Here is a 16,175-nt window from a genome sequence, read left to right as displayed (position 1 = left end):
GCCCTCTACTCCGGGTTCCAGCCCAGGGCCCTGTGGACTGCAGCTGTCTATAGTGCCTCCTGTAACAGCTGCATGACAGCTACAACTCCCTGGGCTACTTCCCCATGGCCTCCTCCAAACACCTTCTTTATCCTCACCACAGGATCTTCCTCCTGGTGTCTGATAACACTTGTACTCCTCAATCCTCCAGCAGCACAGCCTCTCCCTCTCAGCTCCTTGTGCCTCTTGCTCCCAGCTCCTCACACACACTTCCTCTCCTCTGGCTCCCCCCTCCCTGCCTGGAGTGAGCTCCTTTTTAAACCCAGGTGCCCTGATTAGCCTGCCTTGATTGGCTGCAGGTGTTCTAATCAGCCTGTCTGCCTTAATTGGTTCCTGATTACTCTAGTGCAGCCCCTGCTCTGGTCACTCAGGGAACAGAAAACTACTCATCCAGTGACCAGTATATTTGCCCTCTACCAGACTCCTGTGCCTCACTGGCCTGGGTCTGTCACAGAAGTTACATTAATAAAGTGAACAATTAAAAACAATTTCATTTATCAGTTCTACAATGGGAGGATGGACAAACTGACACCGCTGCAGCCTTTGTGCCCTGGGAATCCTGAATCCCTTGTTCCACCAGCCCTGCCCGGGGGCTGGAGGGAAGCCAACCCTCAGTTGCACAAGTGGGTTACGCAAGAGGCAGCGATGCCAGAGCCCTGCCCGCCGGGGATAAAACCGCCTGCAGCGCTGGATTGCGGAGAAGGGCAGCGGAGCGGAGGAAGCTCCCAGCCAGCCATGGATCTCCTGGGAGCCGTCACCCTGTTCCTGGTCATCTGCCTCTCCTGCCTCCTGCTCCTCTCCACCTGGCGGCAAATGCAGGGCCGGGGGAAAATGCCCCCAGGGCCCACCCCGCTGCCCCTCCTCGGGAACCTGCTGCAGGTCCAGCTCAGCGACATGCGCAAGTCGCTGATGAAGGTAGGTGCGCTCTTCCCGGGACATCCTGGGAAGCCCGGATCCCATGAGGGTCTCTCCAGCTCCCACCAACGCCCCCTCCGAGCCGACAACCTGCTTGGCCTTTAGGAGCTTTATTAAATCTCAGTGACTCCGGGTATCTCTGTGCCGGGGAGGGGCACTGGGGCAGTGCGGGATGGAGGGGGAGGTGGGAGAAGAGGTGCAAGGATTGGTATGTCCTGGGGGACGGGTGAAGGACAGGCTGTGCTGGGGGTGGGGAGATGGGTGGCGGGGAGGGGAAAGGCAGGGGATGGGGATGGGGGAGCAGGGGATTGGCAGGCATTGGGGAGGGAAAGGGGTGCTCTGTGGGGGGCAAGGAGGGGCAGGGCATGTGTCTGTGTTTCCCCGACGCTCCGTGCCCCCGTCCCACACGGCATCTCCGTTTCAGATCAGCGAGCGCTACGGGCCTGTCTACACCCTCCACCTGGGCTCCCGGCGGGTCGTGGTGCTGTGTGGATACCAGGCGGTGAAGGAGGCCCTGGTGGACCAGGCTGAGGAGTTCAGCGGGCGCGGGGAACAAGCCACCTTCGACTGGATTGCCCAGGGCTATGGTCAGTCACGTGCGAGGGAGAGGAGAGAGCGTGGGGGGCGCAGAGGGGGCAGCTCCCAGCCAGGGCAGAGTCGCTCAATGCCGACCTCGACCTGCTCCATCTGGGGACCTGTCCAATAGCTTGGGGCAGAGCGGAGCAGGGGGCTGGCTGGGCCGTTCCCAGCAATCCTGGAAATATCTGTCTTTATGTAACCACCGATCGACACAGGGACCAGCCTCCCATCTGTTAGATCCTAGGAGACAGAGCCACAGCCCAGCTCCACCGGGCTATGGTGAGGGAGTGTCTCAGTTCAGTCGTCGATCTGTGGAGCAGGTCCAAATTCAATTGGAGGGGGGGAGGGATTCTCATTTAGATGGGGGGACATCATTTTAAAAAATCCCCCCTCCACATTTCATTTGGCATTTTGCACTTGCTCCCCACCCCCAAGAAAAAGCCTCAATAAACTTTCAAAACTCAGGGGTGGTCAACTTTTGAGTCCTCATAAGAACATCAGAGCGGCCTGACCGGGTCAGACCAAAGGTCCATCTAGCCCAGTGTCCTGTCCTCCCACAGTGGCCAGTGCCAGGTGCCCCAGAGGGAATGAACAGAACAGGGGATCAGTAAGTGATTCATCCCCTGTCGCCCATTCCCAGCTTCTGGCAAGCAGAGGCTGGGGACGCCGTCCCTGCCCAGCCTGGCTAGTAGCCACTGATGGGCCTGTCCTCGAGGCCTATCTAGCTCCCCTTTAAACCCTGTTACGATCTTGGCCTTCACAACATCCCCTGGCAGGGAGTTCCACAGGTTGACTGTGCCTTGGGGGAAGAAATACTGCCTTTTGTACGTGTTATACCTGCTGCCTGTTAACGTCATTGGGCGACCCCTAGTTCTTGTGTTATGAGAAGGAGTAAATAACACTTCCTAATTTACTTTCTCCACACCAGTCATGATTTTATAGACCTCTAGCATATCCCCCTCTACTCATCTCTTTTCCAGAATGAAAAGTCCCAGTCTTGTTAATCTCTTCTCATATGGCAGCCGTTCCATACCCCTACTAATTTCTGCTGCCCTTCTCTGAACCTTTTCCAATTCCAATACATCTTTTCTGAGATGGGGCAACCACATCTGCAAGCAGTATTCAAGCTGTGGATGTACCACGGATTTAAATAGAGGCAACATGATAGTTTCTGTCCTATTATCTCTCCCTTTCTTAATGATTCCCAACGTTCTCTTCAGTTTTTTGGCTGCCGCTCCACACGGAGTTGATGCTTTTAGAGAACTATCCACACTGACTCCAAGATCTCTCTTGAGTGGGAACAGCTCAGTCAGCCCCCATCATTTTATATGTGTAGTTGGGATGATGTTCTCCAACGTGCCTCACTTTGTATTTATCAACACTGAATTTCATCTGCCATTTTGTGGCCCAGTCACCCAGTTCTGTGAGATGCTTTTGTAGCTCTTCGCAGTCTGCCTGGGACTTAACTAGCTTGAGTAATTTTGTATCATCTGCAAATTTTGCCACGTCACTGTTTCCCCCTTTTTCCAATCATTTATGAATATGTTGACTAGGACTGGGCCCAGAACAGACTCCTGGGGGACACCGCTATTTACCTCTCTCCAGTCTGAAAACTGACCATTTATTCCTACCCTCTGTTTCCTGTCTTTTGACCAGTTACCGATCCATGAGAGAACCTGCCCTCTTATCCCATGATGGCTTATTTTGCTTAAGAGCCTTTGGTGAGGGACCTTGTCAAAGGCTTTCTGAAAATCTAAGTACATTATATCCACTGGATCCCCTTGGTCCACATGCATGTTGACCCCCTCCAAGAATTCTAGTAGATTGGGGAGGCATGATTTCCCTTTACAACAAATATGTTGACTTTTCCCCAACAAACTATGTTCATCTCTGTGTCTGACAGTTTTGTTCTTTACTATCATTTCAACCAGTTTGCCTGGTACTGAAGTCAGGCTTACCGGCCCATAATTGCCAGGATCACCTCTGGAGCCCTTTTAAAAAATTGGCCTCACATTAGCTATCCTCCTGTTATTTGGTTCCTTCTGCTCTTTCGCTCACCCCAGGAGTGGCCTTCAGCAACGGGGAGAGGGCGAAGCAGCTGCGCCGGTTCTCCATCACCACGCTGAGGAACTTCGGGGTGGGCAAGCGAGGCATCGAGGAGCGGATCCTGGAGGAGGCTCATTTCCTGCTGGAAGCCTTGCGGGGCACGAAAGGTTTGTCGGTGTCCTGTTCTTCCAGTGCCGGGGCCACGGAGTCAGGGGGTCTCCAGATCCCCAGATGGCATGAACTGGCTGTAGCTCCACTGGGGTCAATATGGGGCCAGCCCCACAGTAGCAGTTATTCAGCCGTCTCTCCACCCCACACCAATTAACTTCAGAGAAGGGTTTCTCTGTCACTCCCAAAGTGGTTTACAAAGGCGGTTGGGAGCATTATCTTATTAGGTGGGTGGGGAAACTGAGGCATGAGTCATCCCAGCAGGGCTCAAGGGAGGCATTCAGGAGATCTCTCTTCACTTCCCAGCTCTAGGACAGACCCCCAGTCCTGCCGAGAAGGGGAGTCGGGAATAGGGTGAAGATGGTGCGGTGCTGACATGCCCCGGTCCTGGGAACCAGAGTGGGGCAGAGCCACCAACGGTGCTGCTGGCTGGGGGGAACCAGTCCAGTCTTTGCCTCTAGGCTTCGTGGCCCACTTTGCCCAGGGCGGCACTTACTGGCATGTGTCCACGTGGCAGGTGGTGCTGCAAGATTATGGTCCCTGGGGACCATGAGGGCTGTGGCAGCAGAGACGGTCCGTGGCACAGTTCCCCGGCTCGCCTCTGCCCCACCCAATGCTGGTTGTACCCCCTAGGTTTGCCCTTTGACCCCACCTGCTTCCTGAGCCGCACGGTGTCCAACGTCATCAGCTCCGTGGTCTTCGGGGACCGGTTTGACTACGAGGACGAGGAGTTCATCTCCCTGCTGCACATGATCAATGAGAGCTTCCGCTTCACAGCCACGGCCTGGGGGCAGGTACGCCGGGGGGGAGGGGGCGCCTAGGGTGACCAGACAGCAAATGTGAAAAATCAGGGTGGGGGTGCGGGGTAATAGGAGCCTATAGAAGAAAAAGACCCAAAAATTGGGACTGTCCCTATAAAACCAGGATATCTGGTCATTCTGGGGGCGCCCCAGGCCATGTCCCATGGCTCCGATACCTGCCTGCCCCGGGCTGTGGGATCAGGGAGCACTTGTTAGCTAGGGGAGCAGAGGGGGTACGAGAACGCTGGGAGGGCAGCGAAGAGGAAAATCTGGGACCTGCAGTGATGGGTGTGAAATAGATAAATGGGAACGTCGGAGGGTGAACAGAGAGTGTGAATGGAGATAGATAGATAGATAGATAGATAGATAGATAGATAGATAGATAGATAGATAGATAGATAGATAGATAGAGGGGTGTGTGGAGACAGATAGATAGATAGATACAGGGGTGTGTGGGAATAGATAGATAGATAGATAGATAGATAGATAGATAGATAGATAGATAGATAGATAGATAGATAGATAGATAGATAGATAGATAGATAGAAGGAGTGTGTGCGGATAGATAGATAGATACAGGGGTGTGTGTGGATAGATAGATAGATAGATACAGGGATGTGTGGGGATAGATAGATAGGTCGTGGGCTGGGGATGGATACAGACAGACAGACAGATCAGCTCTCAACCCACCCTGTGTTCAGCGGGGTCTTTGCTCTCCCTGCCCTCCAGCTCTACGAGATGTTCTCGGGCACCATGTGCTACCTGCCCGGCCCCCAGCGCGCAGCCTTCAAGCAGCTGGCAGGGCTGGAGAAGTTCATCGAGAGGAAGGTGAAGGCGAACCAGGAGACCCTGGACCCCAGCGCCCCTCGGGATTTCATCGACTGCTTCCTGGTCAAAATGCAGCAGGTACCGACCGTAGCCGGAGGGGACGGCTCAGCTTGGTCGGCGTCAGGCCTGAGAGACCAAACGGCCCGATTGTAACCAGGGGTTCAACTGGTAATGGGGTCAGTTCAGGCCTCAAACCTTCTGGGGCAGAGAAATCGAGCCCCAGAGATAGCAAAGAACAACAGGCTTTGGTGAAAGCACTGGGCTGGAACTCAGGAGATCTGGGCTCTGCCACTGACCCCCTATGTGGCCTTAGTCGAATCACGGCATTGCATTGTGCCTCAGTTCCCCACCTATACAATGGGGATGGAGAGCCATCCTCTGAGACTGTGAGCTCCTTGGAGCAGGGATTGTCCCTCACTCTATCACCCACTCCAACAGGGGCCCTGATTTCAGCTGGGGTCCGTGCAGCTCCCTGCATTAATGGGCGCTGACCTGGCATCTGTGCCGTGCACTGGAGTCCCGGATGGATTCCGCTCCCAGCCACATCCCCAGAGTTCTCACAAGCATCCTGGCAATTTTTTTTCTTATTCTGTTAAAGGAAAAGGAAAATCCTTCCTCTGAGTTCTTCCTGAAGAACATTGTTCTGACCACGTTCAACGTCTTCTTCGCCGGGACAGAGACGGTCAGCACCACCCTGCGCTACGGCTTCCTCCTCCTGCTGAAATACCCGGAGATCGAAGGTAACTGGAAAGGGGGTGTGACGGATTGGATCACAGAGACCCCCTTGGGACTGCCACCTGGTGTGCTGAGACTACCATTGAGCCTGTTTTCCCGGCCAGCCTGGGACTCCTGAACCCTGCCTGGTTGAGCCAGATGCGCCAGCCTGCTGCAGCCCAGACCCAGGTCTGAACCACATGCCCCAAAGCTGCAGACTTAACTGAAAACTGCGTAAGAAGTGCTCCTGTCTCCAGCACCCAGACACCCAGCTCCCAACGGGATCCAAACCCCAAAGGAATCCGTTGTACTCAGTATAAAGCTCATACAGGGTAAACTCGTAAACTGTCCGGCCTCTATACCACTGGTAGAGAGATACGCACAGCTGTTTGCTCCCCCAGGAATTAATCACTTGCTCTGGGTTAATTAATAAGAAAAAGTATAAAAAGTAGGAGTTAAGTGGTTCCAAGTAACAACAGACAGAACAAAGTAAGTTACCAGCAAAATAAAACAAAACACACAAGTCTGAGCCTAATACGTTAAGAAACCGAATCTAGGTAAATCTCCCCCTCAGAGATGCTCCAGTCAGCGTCTTTCACAGCCCAGCCTCCTCCCTAGTCTGGCCCGATCCTTTCCCCGGTACAGCCCGTGTTAGCCCAGCTCAGGTGGTGCCTAGGGGGGTTCTCATGACTGCAGCCCCCATTGTCCTGCTCCACCCCCCCATATACCTTTTGCCCAAGGAGGGAATCTTTTGTGTCTCTGGGCCCCCCCCCCCTTCTCAATGGAAAAGCCCCAGGTTTAAGATGGATTCCAGCACCAGGTGACGTGGTCACATGCCCTGTGGGACACCCCCCCCCCCGGCCTCCATTCTTCCAGCCTGACTCCCAGGAAGGGTTGCGAGTAAACAGCCATTTACACCCAATTGTCCTGTGGGGGCTATCAGGATTCCAAGCCACCATTAGTGGCTCCACTTTGCATAATTACAATAGGCCTCGGGTCTATTTCATATTCCTAGTTCCAGGTACAAGACTGGTCCGTTCACACAAACAGGCTGCCCACACTCGGGACATGATGAGCTCTGTAACGATCCCTTACCAGAGACCTTCCGCAGGGAGCATATTCCAGTTACATCGTCTTCACCCTCATTAGCATAGTTCCATAAAATCGTATGGAATGTGACATCATGGGGGGACAAAGGAACCACAAAGGGCCAGATCCTCAGCTGGTGTAAATCAGTCTGGCTCTGCGGAGGGCAGCGGCGGTTCCTCCATTTACACCAGCTCTGGATGGGGCCGGACAGTCACAGCCGGCAGTGAGTTTGACATGGGAGCAGGGTCCTGTCTGTGTCACTCCATCGTGATTCAAAGGAAGCCAACAGTCAGGGAACGCCGGGTCAGCCTGGCCAGTGTTGCTATTTCAGATTCCAATTCTAGGGGCTGGATTCTGATCTCGGTTCCCCCAAGGCTAATCCAGAGCCATCCCCTGATGGCAGTGGAGGCAGGGCCAGATTCTGATCTCAGTTCTCCCGGGATCGATCCGGATTCGCACAGGGCCCCACTTTGAGCTGTGCTGACGTCTCTGCAGAAAGGATCCACGAGGAGATCGACTGGGTGATTGGGCGGAACCGAGCCCCGAGCATGGAGGACCGGAGCCAGATGCCCTACACCAACGCCGTCATCCATGAGTTCCAGAGGTTCTGTGACGTCATCCCTATGGGCCTGGCACGCCGGGTGACCAGGGACACCCAGTTCCGGGGATACACTATTCCCAAGGTAGGGTCCTGGGGCGTCTATCCCCTGCCCTGCCCCATGGCTGTGCAGGGCTCAGCATTGCCCCAGTGCGGTGCAGCAGGCAGTGGGGTGGTCTGGAGCTCAGGATGCCTGGGTTCTCCGCCTGCCTCTGGGAAGTCATGTGGTCTAGCGGACTGGGCACCGGACTGGGTCTTATGAGACCTGGTTTCTGTTCCCAGCCCTGCTACAGGACCGTGAGTGACTCTCTTTCCCTCCCACCCTCCGTCTGGGTCCAATTCCCAGCTCTGCCACTGACTCATCATGTGACCTTGGGCATCGTTCTGTGCCTTAGTTTCCCCATCTGTTAAATTAACATACACGCTGTAATGAGCTTTTGTTTGTCTATTTAGTCTGGGAGCTCCTTGGGGCAAGGAGCGTCTCTCACCATCTCTGGGCAGTACCTTGCATGACAGGGCCCTGATCTTGGTCAGGGTCTGGGCAGCGCCCGGCCCAGCGGGGTCCTGATCTCGGCTGGGGTCTGGGCAGTGCCCGGTGCGACAGGGTCCTGATCTCGGTCGGGGTCTGGGCAGTGCCCGGTGCGACAGGGTCCTGATCTCAGCCAGCGTCTGGGCAGCGCCTGGCCCAGCGGGGTCCTGATCTCGGTCAGGATCTGGGCAGCACCCGACCTGACAGGGCCCTGATCTCGGTCAGGATCTGGGCAGCGCCTGGCACAGGGTGACCCTGTTCTTGGTCTGGGCACCTGGTACTAATCAGATTAGGTCCATCATCTGGGGGTCTGGCCCATTGTGTCCTGTGTTTACTGTTGATTTTCCCAGAGTGTCTGGAGCCCGAGTCACGGACCAGACCCCACCACGCTCGGTGCTGTACATGCACAGAACACAAAGACACTGCTCCACAGAGCTTATAGTCCAAGCATTGGACAACAGCTGTATGCAGGGGCAGCATGGTTCAGTGGTGAGAATGAGGACTCCTGGGTTCCCTTCCCCACTCCCAGAGGAGCAGAGTGCAGTAGCTAGAGCAAAGGTGTTGGGAGACACCAGATATGAACCTTGGATTCTGGCCTCTCCTGGCTGCTCAAATTTTGATATTTGCTTGTACTGCAAATTCCTCCCGTGGCTGAAGATGACCCTGAATCGTGCCCCAACATCCACGCTCTGGGTTATCTGCAGTTAATCACTGCTGCTTGTCGCTTTCTCCTCCCCCAGGGGACGGAGGTGTACCCGATGCTGGGATCCGTGCTGTATGACCCCACGCAATTCAGCAACCCCGACACCTTCGACCCCGGCCATTTCTTGGATGGGAACGGCCAGTTTAAGAAGAGCGACGCCTTCATGCCCTTCTCAATAGGTACGAATCCCTCCGCAGAGTTCGGTTCCCAGCGTCCCAAGCAGCGAGATCCGGGCCTGGCCTGGCCACCCGGCCACTAGACCTCACCCTGCATGGAGAGAATTGTGAGGCCAGATCGCCCCTTGGTGTAAATCAGTGTCACTCCAGTGGAGTCAGTGGGGCCAGATCCTCAGCCGGTGTAAATCAGTGTCACTCCACTGGAGTCAGTGGGGCCAGATCCTCAGCCGGTGTAAATCAGTGTCACTCCACTGGAGTCAGTGGGGCCAGATCCTCAGCCGGTGTAAATCAGTGTCACTCCATTGGGGTGAAGGGGGCTGTTCCCACACACTCGGGGATAGGTGTGCACTGAAGCCCCGTGGGGAATTGGGGCCTTGTGAGCTCTTTGGGGCAGGGAGCGTCTCTCCCCGTGGGTCTGTCCAGTGCCTAGCACAATGGCATCCTGACCTCTGGTGAGGCCGATGGACACACCTGGAGTAATTACCGTCTGTGCCATTCCACGGGAGTAGCTGGTTCCTTTTCTTCGAACCAGGCTCAGTCGTGTGCCCCTTGCTCCAGTGAATGCCAGGCTCCCGGTGGCGCGATCGGGCAGGTTCCTGCCCAGGGCGCCGTGGGCAATATGGCCTAGGAGTGGACAGGGGACATTACCTCTGAATACAGCATTGCTGAGCCCAGGGCTGGGACACCGTGGCCGGTTCCAGTGTCCAGACCTCACACAAGGTTTGGAGACGAGCAACAGGCTGCATTGATCTGGTCTACAGAGACTCCAGGAGCTCAGGGGAGAGGAGGTTAAGGGGCCATTTGATCCCTGTCTCTCAGGACCGCCTGGGGGAGGAGGGTTCTGACAGCCGCGGGGTCCCTAATCCAGCAAAGGCCGAATGGGAGCCAAAGACCGAAAGCTGCAGCTTGGTGGTAAATCCCAACTAGAAATAAAGGGCCAGTTTTTAACACTGAACGGAATTAGCCCCTGGATCAGCTCCCAAGGGCAGGGGGACGTCTCCATCACGTGGCGCTGCAGAGCCAGGCTGGCTGCCTTTCTGGAAGAGACGCTTTAGTTGAACACAGATTATTGGGCTCAGTCACGAAAGTAACTGCGGGAGAGTCTCCTGCACCTGCTCTGCTGGGGTCAGGCTAGATGACCACAGTGATCCCTTCAGACTGTAATATCTACCTCCTGAGCGTGTTATTTCTCCATCCTCCGGGTCCTCGCAGTCCGTCCCAGGTCAGGATCACTGAACAGATCAGGGGGACTTTTCTCCCCTGTTATTCACTCAGCTGAAGGGGTCAGAGCGTCCAGCCACTTTCACAAAGTCAGTGACTGTCTCGAGCTCAACGATCTGCCTCATTAACCCCTCCCAGCACAGCTGCCCCCTCTACAGATCTTCAGATGAACAGACCCCAATTTCCCCAGCAATCCCCACTGCTCTAGACTGGGGCAGAGTTTGGACAAGGAGTGAGACCCGCTCCCAGAGTCTCCCCTGCTCCAGGCACCCTGCTCCGGCCGGGCCATGACGCCTCCTTTGTCCTCTCTCCTAGGGAAAAGGTATTGTTTCGGGGAGATGCTGGCACGCATGGAGCTCTTCCTCTTCATCACCGGCATCCTGCAGAAGTTCCGCTTCCGCTCCCCCGTGGAGCCCAAAGACATTGACATCTCCCCGAAGCTGGTCGGGTTCGCCACCCTGCCCCGCAGCTACGAGATCTGCCTGGTCCCGCGCTAGCAGCCCCATGGATCAGACGGGATTTCTGGGGGCAGCCTTGGGGAGGGGGAAACACAAAGGAACCAGACCTTTATTAGGTGGAGAAGTGGCACTGTCAGTAAAAGGAGCTGACGGGGGGATCTGGCTGTGTGAAAGTGCCGCGTAGAGCTGGCTGATAGCTTGTATTTCCCCACTGCCAGGGAATCCCGGCTCCCCGACACCTTCACATCCCCCCCAACCCCTGTCCTTGGCCCTAGCTGCTCCAAAATCTATTTCCTGATGGGCCTGTCCCTGGCTAGGCTCGTAGCTAGCCCGTGAGCCAGAGCAGCTCGGTGCTTTGGGATCCCGCGGAAGAACTGCTTGCTGCTCGCACTAGGAGGCCAAGTCTGAAGCCAGCGCTCTGCTCTCCTGCTGGAGTCAGCAGGGTGCAAACCGCACCTGACAGGGAGATACTGAATAAGCAGCAGAGCCCTGACTGCGCAGTGAGAAATCGGTCACATTTCGGTCTGGAAATGTTCCAGAAATCAGCCTCGGTGCGGAGCCGCGCTAGTGAGACCCGAAGAGGCAGCAGTCTGGGGCAGGCGGGGTATTGGAACCGGGCGGCTCCGACCTCACGGCTGCAGGGCCGGTTTCACGGCTTCGGTCACTGCGCCGCTCTGAGCCGCTGTTCAGTTACCCCCTGGAAGCTGGCTTAGCTGCCACCCTTCAATTAGCTAATAAATTGGAGTGGGTCAGACCCCACTCATCTGCGGAGCAGTGATTGTTGATTGCCAATCAGCCTCTCCCCGGAGCAGGGGTGTGACATTATTGATATAAACTGGGACCATATAGAAAATGGGTTGCAACTAAGGTACTGTAGTGGCACCAAATCCTATGTAAAGGGGGTCATATAAGGTGTCTAAGACCAGGTTACGGATTACTGGTTATGATTATGCTGTCTGTATGTCTGTATCATTTTGGTAGTTGAAGTTATGAATATTGGCCGTGTGCTGTCTGTATTTCAAACTTGTGTTGTGTTACTGGGAAAGATCCCAGACAAGTTGGTGTCAGATCTGTTTAGCCTGCGTGATGGCCCATTAAGGACCATCACCTACACAATTGTCCCATCGAGAGAAGGCCGTTACGCCCTGTGACTCAGGGCTTGTCTACATCACAAAGTTGCAGCGCTGGTGAGGGGGTTACAGCGCTGCAACTTAGGAGGTGTACACATCTGCAGGGCATCACCAGTGCTGCAACTCCTGTTTGCAGCGCTGGCCGTACTCCCGTTTTGTCTCGGGTGTAGAGGATCCAGCGCTGGTGATCCAGCGCTGGTAATCAAGTGTAGACACTTACCAGCGCTTTTCTTGACCTCCGTGGAATAAGCAGGTATCCCAGCATACCTGAGGAAGCGTCTGGTAATCAAGCAGGTCTCCTTCCCTGTGGTTTGCTCTCGCGTTCCCCGAATCCCCGAGCAAGCAGGTCTCCTTCCCTGCGGTTTGCAGGGGGGTTCGGGGAACGCGAGAGCAAACCGCGGTGAAGCTGGTCTCCTTCCCCGGTTTGCTCTCGCGTTCCCCGAACCCCCGAGCAAGCAGGTCTCCTTCCCTGCGGTTTGCAGGGGGGTTCGGGGAACGTGAGAGCAAACCGCGGCGAAGCTGGTCTCCTTCCCCGGTTTGCTCTCGCGTTCCCCGAACACCCGAGCAAGCAGGTCTCCTTCCCTGCGGTTTGCTCTCGCGTTCCCCAAACCCCCGAGCAAGCAGGTCTCCTTCCCTGCGGTTTGCAGGGGGGTTCAGGGAACGCGAGAGCAAACCGCAGCGAAGCTGGTCTCCTTCCTCGGTTTGCTCTCGCGTTCCCCGAACCCCCCTTGATGCCGCCCAACAGTGCTGCAGTGTGGCCACATCTAACACCATTTGCAGCGCTGGTTGCTGTAAGTGTGGCCACTCTGCAGCGCTGGCCCTATACAGCTGTACTAATACAGCTGTAACAACCAGCACTGCAAAATTGTAGATGTAGACATACCCTCAGCAGGGTGTGCAGAAACTAGCCCATGTGACTGCAAACTCCATTTTGCTGTAACTTTCCACAGCAGGAACAAAGGAGTGTTCTTACACCTGGAAAAGCCTATATAAGGTGGAGGCCTCATCTCCATTTTGTCTTCAATCCTGCTTCTTACCTCTGGAGGGACTTTGCTACAAACTGAAGCTCTGCACAAAGGACTGAATGACCCATCCCAGCGGGGGATGCTCTAGAGACTTGATTTGAACCTGCAGTTTACTCCATCACTGCTACAAGCCTGAACTAAGAACTTTGCCATCACTGTATGGAATTGATTCCATTTAACCAATTCTAGCTCTCATCTCTCTCTTTTTCCCTTTATGAATAAACCTTTAAATTTTAGATTCTAAAGGATTGGCAACAGTGTGATTTGTGGGTAAGATCTGATGTGTATATTGACCTGGGTCTGGGGCTTGGTCCTTTGGGATCGAGAGAACCTTTTTCTTTTACTGGGGTGTTGGTTTGCATAACCATTCATCCCAGGACGGGTGGCACTGGTGGTGATACTGGGAGACTGGAGTGTCTAAGGAAATTGCTTGTGTGACTTGTGGTTAGCCAGTGGGGTGAAACCAAAGTCCTCTCTGTCTGGCTGGTTTGTTTGCCTTAGAGGTGGAAAAACCCCAGCCTGGGGCTGTGACTGCCCTGTTTGAGCAATTGGTCCTGAATTGGCACCTCAGTTGGGTCCCGCCAGAACCGCATCGTCACAAGGGGGGCAGAGAGTGGGTGACAATGGCTGACACCGGCCAGCAGTAAATTGTTACTGCTCTGGGGCCAGGGAAGGACATGCCGCTCGGAGGGGGGACTCTGCATTGCCCCCTGTAGCGAGAGTGCAGTGCAGACCTCGCTCTTTGGGGCAGGGACAGGCTCTCACCCAGTATCTATGCCGCACCCAGCACAACAGGGCCCTGATCCCAGTCGGGGGGGGTCACTTTCACCAGGGCAGAGGGGACTGTAACGCGCTACAGAGGAGTCCGGCTTTGTGCTCTCTTTGCCCCTGGTGTACGGGATGCTGAGTGCGGGGGGAAGCTCAGTTCCTTTCAATCTGAACATGAATTTTTTTCATCAGAATGAAAAACCAAGAAAAAACTCACCCAAAATGGAAAAACAAACTTAATGAAAAGGCAAAACAGGCGTTGGGAAGGATCAACAGCCGCGTTGTCGGGGGGGGGGGGGGGGGGGGAATCAAGGTTTTTTCCAGACCAAACTATGTGACCCAAGTTCATGAACAGTTTGGCTGCCCCCAACTCTGCATTTCTGGGGCAAAGTCACTATTCACTGGAAAACCATCCCCCAGCGTTAGAGCTGCCCCAGGGCACAGAGCGGGGGGGGGGAAATCAGTCCCATGGATCCTTGGACGGGTGCCTTGGCCCCGCTCCATGGACATGTTAGCAAAGGGCAGCGAATGTTTCTGGAATCAGCTCCCAGGGGCAGGCCACTCTCTCCCCATATGTTGGCAGCAGCTGCCCCGGCCTTTGGCCAGCCTGCACGGAGAGCTGGTGCTAGCCGAACGAGCAGTGGAGACCCAGAAAATCATAAGGATTTGTGATGCCAAAATCATGTGCTTTTCACAGGGCCCTGGGCCAGGGATTTTCAACCTTTTGCCATTTGCAGACCCCTGAAAAATTTCAGCTGGAGGTTTCAAATATCAGAGGGGTAGCCGTGTTAGTCTGGATCTGTAAAAGCAGCAAAGAATCCTGTGGCACCTTATAGACTAACAGACGTTTTGGAGCATGAGCTTTCGTGGGTGAATACCCACTTCCTCAGCTGGAGGTTTGGATCTCGTTAAATCTCAGGCACAGTCTGCGGACCCCCAGGGGCTCTGGCCCACAGATTGAAAACCTCTGAAGTAGGGAAAAAGTTCAGACGCTGCTGCTGTCGCATCACCACAAAACCCCCTAAAGGCCATGGCTTCATTCACATTTATCCCTCCCTATGGCTGCAGCTCCCCTTTGTGGGTCTTTGTGTTAGTTAGAGCAACCTCAGGGCTACCCTAACTCACGTCCTGCCCTGTGGGCCCTGGGGAGCACAGAATAGCCACGGAGCCCTGTGCTCTGGCCATGCCCCTGAGCTGACCCCTGGGCCAAGGGTTGGGAGCAGGCCCTTACAACAGCTCCTACATGCAGGGGGAATTCTCAGGGGCCGTTTCCTCCACATCAAGCCCCATTTACACTGGCCCTGAGGGGCCCCAGGGTGACAGAATCAGGCCCATTGGCTCAGACTGTGACCTGAATTACCATGTTTGAGCAATTCCAACCCAGGAAGAAAGTGAAAATTTCATAAGAGAATCCAGTTAGACTGGGAGCTCTTTGGGGCAGGGACTGTCTCTGGGTCTGGGCAGCACCTGGCACATCAGGGCTCTGATCTCAGTTGGAGTCTGGGCAACGCCAGGTGTGAAGGGGCCCAGATCTCGAATGGGGTCTAGGCAGTGCCAGGCGTGATGGGGCCCTGATATCGGCCGGGGTGTGGGCAGCACCCAGTGCAACGGGGCCCTGATGTTGGTTGGGGTCTGGGTAGCGCCAGGCGCCACGGGGCCCTAATCTCAGTCTGGGGAATGACCCAAGGGCCATTGCCTTTCTTATCTGTGCGCTTTCATCAATCATTAATCCTCATCCCATGTGGCCCCATCAGCAGGTGATCATAAGGGCAGAATTCACCCAGTGCCGTGGGGTCAGCTCTGGGGGCAGCTGTTAAAGTCCATGCCGAAGGCTGATGTGGGACCTGAGCAGGTCACAAGCCTTAGGCACCAATTCGGGAATGCGTTTAAGCATGTGCCTGAGCCCATCGCTACTCAGGTCAGCCCAAGAGCACACAGGATCAAAGAATCGTGGGACAGGCAGGGAACCCGAGAGGTCAGCCAGCCCTGTCCCCTCCACGCAGGGCCGGGCTCACTTTTATCTAGCCCATCCCTGAGAGGTGTTTGTCCAAACTGCTCTTCAAAATCCCCAATGACGGAGATTCTACAACCTCCCTGGGCAATTTATCCCAGTGCTTCACCACGCTGATGGTCAGGAAGTTTTTCCCAATGTCCAACTGACACCGCCCTGGCTGCAATTTAAGCCCATTGCTTCTTGTCCTGTCCTTGGAGGTTAACGAGAACAATTTACCTCCCTCCGCCTTGTGACAACCCTTTGTGTTCACATCCCATTGGGGGCCAGTTCAGCTCTCTGAAAGAGGGGGGTTTCCCAGATCGGGCCTTTGGAGAAAATTCCAGGCAACACATCTGAGGGCCCCGTCAGTGCCTGGCTCCCGGAAGAACCTCTGGT

The 16,175-nt window shown here is 55.1% G+C and overlaps 2 protein-coding genes across 2 annotated transcripts in view; one reads left to right on the top strand and one right to left on the bottom strand.

Annotated features, from left to right (window-relative positions):
* The first annotated feature begins 505 nt into the window (after positions 1-505).
* Positions 506-11,474, top strand: LOC115642989 (cytochrome P450 2A13-like). The gene is made up of 9 exons (XM_030546733.1): positions 506-954; positions 1,379-1,541; positions 3,597-3,746; positions 4,381-4,541; positions 5,277-5,453; positions 5,974-6,115; positions 7,674-7,861; positions 9,046-9,187; positions 10,721-11,474. Exons 1-9 carry the CDS (start codon positions 556-558, stop codon positions 10,900-10,902), a joined length of 1,704 nt encoding a protein of 567 aa, XP_030402593.1. The 5' UTR covers positions 506-555; the 3' UTR covers positions 10,903-11,474.
* A 4,106-nt stretch (positions 11,475-15,580) lies between these two features.
* LOC115642953 (cytochrome P450 2F5-like) overlaps positions 15,581-16,175 on the bottom strand; it is a 5,672-nt gene continuing 5,077 nt past the window's right edge. The window contains exon 4 of the mRNA XM_030546660.1: positions 15,581-15,630. Coding sequence (XP_030402520.1) covers positions 15,581-15,630 — 50 coding nt within the window. The remainder of the gene's footprint in view (positions 15,631-16,175) is intronic.

Source organism: Gopherus evgoodei, unplaced genomic scaffold, assembly GCF_007399415.2.
Source record: "Gopherus evgoodei ecotype Sinaloan lineage unplaced genomic scaffold, rGopEvg1_v1.p scaffold_48_arrow_ctg1, whole genome shotgun sequence".
Classification (NCBI taxonomy): domain Eukaryota; kingdom Metazoa; phylum Chordata; order Testudines; family Testudinidae; genus Gopherus; species Gopherus evgoodei.
The sequence above is the reverse complement of the archived record's forward strand: the minus strand, read 5'-3'. Positions and strand labels throughout refer to the sequence as shown.

What these genes read in the sequence shown, in the direction of transcription:
- LOC115642989 (XM_030546733.1), top strand. Translation starts at nt 556, where the DNA reads ATGGACAAACTGACACCGCTGCAGCCTTTGTGCCCTGGGAATCCTGAA. An exon ending in CTGGATTGCCCAGGGCTATG is followed by an intron (nt 1,542 to 3,596) that starts GTCAGTCACGTG and finishes CGCTCACCCCAG; the next exon opens with GAGTGGCCTTCAGCAACGGG. An exon ending in TCCTGGTCAAAATGCAGCAG is followed by an intron (nt 5,454 to 5,973) that starts GTACCGACCGTA and finishes ATTCTGTTAAAG; the next exon opens with GAAAAGGAAAATCCTTCCTC.